Source organism: Dipodomys ordii, unplaced genomic scaffold (genome assembly GCF_000151885.1).
Source record: "Dipodomys ordii isolate 6190 unplaced genomic scaffold, Dord_2.0 Scaffold62, whole genome shotgun sequence".
NCBI lineage: Eukaryota > Metazoa > Chordata > Mammalia > Rodentia > Heteromyidae > Dipodomys > Dipodomys ordii.
Genome location: NW_012267278.1, coordinates 3041025 through 3048830, shown reverse-complemented (window position 1 = coordinate 3048830; position 7806 = coordinate 3041025). Strand labels below are relative to the sequence as shown.

The following is a 7806-nucleotide window of genomic DNA, read 5'->3' as shown; positions in this document are numbered from 1 at the left end:
GCTCTACCACTGAGCCACCTTCCCAGCCCAATATTCAGTATTTAGGAGCTCAACTTGTGCCAGATTGACCATGTTAATCCCTTTGTGACCTCAGATCATAGCAAAAGCCAAAAAAGCCACTCTACTGGCTCCTTGAATATGTGTGGGACCATGTCTTTCTTCTCCCCAGGAAGTGGTGGCAAAACTACAATGTTGACTCCCTGGCCATCTACAAGCACGATGTGATCCAGGTGCTTTGAGGATATATGAAAGGTCAGTAAAGTTCAGGGTACAGAAGGAAATACATCATCTGCATCTAGTGGTGCTTCAGGTTGAGACTGCCATTCTCCAGAGCCAAGAGGTTAACAGGCTCAATTTGGACTAAGACTAGAAAACAAGCTGTTTCTTTTTTTGGTCTGAGACTGGAACTCTAACTCAGTACCTGATATTCACTCACTGGCTAGTGAACCACGCCTCTAATCCCAGGAAAAAAATTCTTGAATATGAGGCCAAGTTTTAACAACTTGGAAAGGAAAAAGTCAAACATGAGGATGAACTTACTGAGAAAATACAAGAGAATGTGAACTATAGTGAACTAGCCCAGTGTGTATTTCTTAGAAACTTATTAAGATGTTCCTGGAATGTTTTAATTCCTTCCAATTCTGGCTTAATGAATCTGCTTTTGCAATTTTGATGAATAATTTTATGAATAAAATTGGATATCTAATTCCAAATGGTATTTGCATCATTTAATCAAAATCAAATTATTTAAAATATTAAGATGTCTATTTTTATGCTACATAAATATTGTCATATGGAGTATTGTGATTATATTTCCTTTATTGTACATTTACATTTTTTTCACTACAGCTAACACCTACTTCACACGACATTCACTGTTTTAAATTCTTATTTGTCCTGGGGCTTGAACTCAGGGCCTGGGTGCTATCTCTGAGCTTCTTTTGCTTAAGGTGAGTGCTCTACCACTTGAGCCACAACTCAAAAAAGCTTCTGCTTTTTTTCCCTTGATAGATTATTGGAGATGCCTGCGCTGGCTTCGAACCATGATTCATGGATTACAACCTCCTGAGTAGCTAGGATTACAGGCATGAGCCACCAGCACCTGATCCTTTGCTTTTCATTTTTTATTTTTTGTCCTGGTAGTGGAGCTTGAACTCAGGGCCTCAAGCCCTCATTGGGTTTTCTGGCTCATGGTTAGTGCTTTACCATTTAAGCCATACCTCCAGCCTGGCATTTTTGCTTAGTTCAGTATAATGGACTTCTGAAAATATCTTTCTTCTTTGCATGGTCTCTACTCCTATGAGTTCCCTTTACAACAGTTTGCTTTTGACTGGTTCTTTCCTGGGAGTCTTCAATGTTCTGTGGTCCTCTGTTATTTGTCATCTTCAGGGTGGGGCTTTTAATGGTGGGTCTTCCTATGGAGGTCTGCTCCTAGACTAGGCATGCATAATGAGAGACCCCCCCAAACTGTCACCTCCTGGACTCTTCTAGTTATCTGCCTGGTGAATACTAGGAAATTCAAGCTGGATGCCAGCATTCTAAGAGTCAGTTCAAAAGAGAGAGAAGTAGATGAGTGCCAGTGGTTCACGCCTGTAATCCTAGCTACTCAGGAGGCTGAGATCTATCTGAGGATCTCGGTTCAAAGCCAGCCTGGGCAGGAAAGTCTGTGAGACTCATGCCCAATTAACCACCAGAAAACTAGAAGTGGTGCTGTGCTCAAGTGGTAGAGTGCTCACCATGACCTGAAGAGCTCAGGGACAGTGCCCAGGCCCAGAGTTCAAGACCCACAACAGAGAAGAAAAACAGTGAGGGGGAGGAGGGAGAAAGGGGGAAGGAGAGTGAGGGGGGAAGTAAGGGGGGGGAGAGAGAGAGAGAGAAAGAGAGAGAAAGAGAAAGTACTAGGCCCTCTGCTCTAAGCATGGGGAAGGCTGTCCTACCTTCTCCATCCCTAGCTGTGCCTAGTTTCTGGCACCAGACCTCAGAGTGACCCAAGCAATTACAACAATAACTTCAATGAGGTTCTAAATAAAAACTCAAGAACTTTCCGTACCAGAGTTTTTGAATTAAAGAAAACTAAAAAAATTCCTTTGTATCTGCTATTCCTATGCCCACCAAAATATAGGAAATCAACTCAATTTAAGCCCCTGACCCTTTCTACTTCATAATGCTTTTTTTTCCCCTTGATAATGCCTCAGAACAAGCACTAGGGTCCAAGCTTATTTTAAAATAATTCAAAGAGTTGACAGACGGAGCTTCTGGAATTCTGCAGCTTGCTCTGGAGTCCACAGATGGGAAATTGTTGTCAGTTAAAGGGTGGTGCTGGTAGCGCTATTACCATGCCCGGTTTCTAAAAGCCTTTAGAAAAATCATGTGAATTAATTAGCATTCTCCACAGGCACTAGTATGTGCTGCAGTATTCTAAGAACTCAGATAACAAGAAAACATAATAATGTAGTCTCTAACTTTTACCTAATAATGTATTAAGAGGGCTGGGAAGGTGGCTCAGTGGTAGAGTGCTTGCCTTGCATGCATGAGGCCCTGGGTTCAATTCCTCAGCACCACATAAGCAAAAAGCCGGAAATGGCGCTGTGGCTCACGTGGTAGCGTGCTAGCCTTGAGCTGAAGGACAGTGCCAGGCCCAGAGTTCAGGCCCCATGACCGGACCCCCCCCACAAAAAAATAATGTATTAGATAAGTAGATTACAAAGAAAGAATTTTACTTGTTATATGCATGTTGAAAATAGCTGGTCTATGTTTTCAAATCATTGTAAAATATGAACTGTGTTCTAGGATCAATTAAAAACTAAAGGTATAGTACCAAAAATAGGAATAACTTTACCTCTCTGATTTGCTTAATCCACAAATCTCTTCCAAGAAACTCCTGATGTAAGACTACAGGAGCCGAGTTTAAGTTAAAAGTGATGGAGTCACTGCTCTTTTCTTTAATAAATGGCTGAAGGTCAGAATTTATCTGGAAGAGGTAGTTATTAGTTGTATCAATAAAATGTATATATAAACTGGTATGTTTTAGTCACATTCAGAAAGCACAGTTACACAGGTTTTGTATAAATTACAATAAGCATATGAACATTTCAGATAATTAATAATAACTTTAAATTTCCTTATAATTGGAAGTGGCACTGTGGCTCAAGCGGTAGAGCACTTGCCTTGAGCTGAAGAGCTGAGGGACAGCGCCCAGGCCCAGAGTTCAAGCCCCACGACCACAAAAAAAAAAATCCTTACAATTAATTTTCCTTATTTATTCATTCAGATACTATATCTATCTATCCATCTATTTATCTGTCTACCTACCTACATACCTATTTATCTTTTGTGTCCTGTGGTTCTAACTCAGGGCCTCATTCATGTTAAACATGAATGCTATAACACATTTGAGCTACAATATATTGGTCTTTTTTTTTTCCAGTCCTGGGTACTGTTCTTAAGCAATTTTTTCCCCCTCAAGGCTGGAGTTCTATCACTTTGAGCCACAGCTCTACTTCTAGTTTTCCGTTGGTTAACTGGAGATAAGAGACTCACAGACTTTTCTTACTGGACTAGCTTTGAATTGTGATCCTTAGATCTCAGCCTCCTGAGTAACTAGGTCTATAGGTATGAGCCACCAGTGCCTGGTTTCACTCAATTATATTTTAAGCCCCATTCTTTTTTTATTTGGTAGCAGCTTTCATGCTAATTTTTAAATTAAAGATAAGGATTTAAAGAGTTGGTAAAATTACTAAATACATGAATCTAGGATTCAATAAAATATGCAAAAGCTTCATTTAGAGATACTATATGTGTATTTTTCCTGACTCATATGAGCTGTTCAGGTAACATTTGAAAAATAAATAGTAAACAAAATTTAGAAATTACATATATATAGAGAAGTAACAATAGCAATTAATTTTGGGATATTTATCTTTCACATGTCATTGAAAAGTAGGATTTTTTTGTTTGTTTGTTTTGGTTGGTTGTTTGAATTTTTGAGAAAGGGTCCTAACGTATAGCCCAGGCTGGCTTAGAACTTGTGGTCCTTCTGACTCATAGACATGTGTAGCTATATTTGGCTTAAAATTTTCAATTTTATTTTTATTTTATTTTTTTAAAATAATTTTATTTTATTTTTTATTTTTTGGGTCCAGTTGTGGGGCCTGAACTCTGGGCCTGGGCGCTGCCCCTCAGCTCTTCAGCTCAAGGCTAGCACTCTACCACTTGAGCCATAGCACCACTTCCGGCTTTTTTCTTTTTGCTTATGTGGTGCTGGGGGATCGAACCCAGGGCCTCAGGCATGCAAGGCAAGTGCTCTACCACTGAGCCAACTTCCCAGCCCCTCAATTTTATTAAACTTTTTTTTAAATTAACTTTCCATGATTTGTTTTACATTAGGAACTATAAGAAAACTGTAGCAAAAATATCAAATATTTTCCCATTCTGAAAGTAGCATTAATACATGTTAATTAATGATTTGTAAGAGTTCTCTCAAAAATTGTTTCAGGTGGTAAGAACAGATATCATCTAAATATAACTTAAGTAAACTGAAGTTTTCTAACAAAATTACATAGTACTTACCAATCACACTATTTTATATAACAATCACCATCTATGATCGACAGATTTTAAGCACACATAAACTTTCTTTTTTTTTGAGACCTAACAGCAACTTATTAAATGGCAAAGAGTTCTTGTGTTTCATTTTGGCAATTTAAGTATGCAAAGAAAAAGGGTGGGTAAGTACCTTGTGACTCATGGCCATGTGTTTCCCATACTGAAATGCCATATCCTGAACCTCAGCATCATGCTTTGCTAATTCCATCGCAGCTTGGCAGCTCTTTGCTAGTAAGGCACCATGAGAGAGAAAAGTCTGCTCCTTCCAAGTTGATATTCCAATATCATCTGTGATATAATTTTCCTAAAAATGTAACAAAAACCAAGATTAAAAAAAAAGGTTTTAGGACTAATTCAATTGTTTCTGTTTTTGAAGAGTAAGAGTTAAGAAAAGAATTATTCAAAATGAGCTACTGCAACAAGGCAGAATTAAAAGATGCCGATCCTGTCCCTGTCTAAAAACAATGAGCACAGAGGGAGGTTGCTTTTTTAGGGCAATGGAGAAAATGAAAAAGAATTGTTAAAGCATATTTTATTTTGAGCTGGGGAATTTCTATTAAATTGTATTCTGTATAATAGGCAAAAGAGTAGAAACTTAGACCTTTATATTAATTTTACCTATATTCACATCAGTTCTTGCAAGCTACTACATGATATTCCAAAACTCAAGAAACATAGTGTTTAACTTATATGAAAATGTCAAGGGCATAATGAAGGAACTGCATCTCTTTCTGTAAACAGAAAGGTTAGAGAAGGCCACTTGTTATAATGCAGAATATTAGATACAGAATTTGGCAAAGTATATTCTGATAAAAAAAAGAAGGACATCAGGGAGATGTCCTTTATTATTGAATCTTATCTTATATGAAAATCATTATGGTATTTGTATGTAAATTTACACACATCTATTACCTCTAGACTATTTCTGTGTAATAGATATAAGCCACATGTGCAGTAAAACATTTTTTGGTAGCCACATCAAAAAAGTGAAAAGAAATGACTGCAATTATTATTATTATTGTTTTATATTACTGGGCATTGTACTCAGGGCCTTGCACATGGTAGGCAAGCACTCTCCCACTAAGCTGCAACAGCTTGGGCCAGCCTGGGATAAACACTGAGAGCCTATATTAAAAAAAAAAAAAGTGACCTTTAGACAAGACAACAAATAGAAACTTATCAGCATTTCTAACTAGAGAGTCTAGAAAGAAACCAAGCTATGTTCAGGAATTTATTTTAGGGAAAATTTAGACTTTACTGTAAGAGCTAGTACCACTGTTTAGAAAGATCTATCTTACATAGCAAAGGGGACTTTGAAGATATGGTTAAATTCAGGGTGTTGAAATGAGAGCAGTTTATCAGGATTATTTTAGGATTTTAAGATGATGTAATCAGAAGGGCCTTTATAAGAGGGAGGCATCAGGGTCAGTCACAAAAGGTGGCAAACTGGCAGGAGAGAAATGGACAGGTATCATGTTGCTAGATTTGCAGATGGAGGGTAAGACTATGAGCTAAGAAATGAAAGTGAAAACCAGAGAGACAAGAAAGTAGATTTTCCTCTAGAGCCTCCCACCATCTTGAGTTTGCAGCTTCTGACCAGGAACAAAGATGTCACTTTCCCAAAGCTTAATTCTTAGTGGGTATGGTTGGGAAGAAATACAAAGTAGAAAGTAGGTAGAGATTTTTGTCACAGTTATCAAAATTGTAAATGTATTAGTCCTGTGATCCAGTAATCACACATCTGGGAATTAATCTTACAGATCACACACATATGAAATGGAACATGAACAAGGTTTTATCTCTTGTTCATCCACATGCCAAGGTGATCTTTTAAAATATAAGCCACACCCACAAGGCCTCCAGGATGTTTCTCAAAGTATTCCAGGCGTTTCCTCCCTAAGGCCCCAGAATTTGCTGTCTTCGCTGGCAGATGCCCCCTCTGAGGTTTGCATGGCTGGATTCCTCATAGCTTTCTGGTGTCTGTCAAAATTCAGCTCATCTTTAATAATCTGCCTCTCTCTCCTATTATTTTTCTTCTTACTTTGCTTTAAACATTTTTCTTTGATCTACTAGAATCCTTGTGTGTATACACACACACACACACACACACACACACACACACACACACATTATTTGTTTAATGGCTTGTCATCTCTTTCCTTCACTAGAGTATAAGCTCCATGAAAACAAGCACTTCTTTTTTGTAAAATTTTTGTTCTGGTCCTGTGGTTTGAACTCAGGACATGGACACTGTCCCTGAGCTTTTTTGTTCAAGGCTAGAACTGTACCACTTGAGTCACAGCTCCACTTCTGGCCTCTGTGTGTGTGTGTGTGTGTGTCTGGCCTCTGTGTGCGTGTGTTTGTGTGGTTTAGTAGGGGTAAGAGTTTTAGAGACATTCCTGCAGGGATTGGTAATTATTTACCTGTTATCTTTCTTTGATATATCTCTTCTCTTTCATTTTTCTTCTGTACTTCCTAACTTGGTCATAATAAAGAACTGAAATAATTCTCTCTCTCTTTTTTTCTTTTTTTATTGGTCCTGGTGCTTGGATACTGTCTCTGAGCTTTTGTGATCAAAGTCAGTGTTGTAGCATTTGAGCTACAGAGTTACTTCTGGATTTCTGTGGTTAATTGCAGATAAGAGTCTCATGGACAGAAGTGGTACTGTGGCTCAAGTGATAGAGGGCTTATCTTGAGCTGAAGAGATGAGGGACAGTGCTCAGGCCCAGAGTTCAAGCCCCATGACTGGGGAAAAAAAAGGTGCAAATTCCAAGCCAGGGACTTAATTTTGGGCAGGGAAGGTGGCTTAGTGGTAGAGTGCTTGCCTTGCATGTATGAGGCCCTGGGTTGGATTCCTCAGCACCACAAGTGGCACTGTGGCTCAAGTGATAGAGAACTAGCTTTGAGCTTTTTGCTGAGGGACAGCGCCCAGGTCGAGTTCAGAGTCCACAACCGATCAAAAAAAAAAGTCTCATGGACTTCCTGTCTAGGTATGAACCATGATTCTCACGTCTCAGCCTTGGTAGCTAGGATTACAAGAATGCCCGCTAATCATTTTCTTTTAATGCCTCTCAGTTGCCCTTATGTTTTATTTATTTATTTTTTATTTTTTTTTTGGGTCCAGTTGTGGGGCCTGAACTCTGGGCCTGGGCACTGTCCCTCAGCTCTTCAGCTCAAGGCTAGCGCTCTACCACTTGAGCC

At 38.8% G+C, this 7806-nt stretch overlaps 1 protein-coding gene across 1 annotated transcript in view; it reads right to left on the bottom strand.

Moving 5' to 3' along the window:
- Positions 1-7806, bottom strand: part of Pdss2 (prenyl (decaprenyl) diphosphate synthase, subunit 2) — a 202156-nt gene that overhangs the window by 38955 nt on the left and 155395 nt on the right. Inside the window, exons 5-6 of the mRNA XM_013022451.1 lie at positions 4736-4909; positions 2840-2971 (exon numbers count right to left, since the gene is read on the bottom strand). Of these exons, the coding sequence (XP_012877905.1) occupies positions 2840-2971; positions 4736-4909 (306 nt within the window). The remainder of the gene's footprint in view (positions 1-2839; positions 2972-4735; positions 4910-7806) is intronic.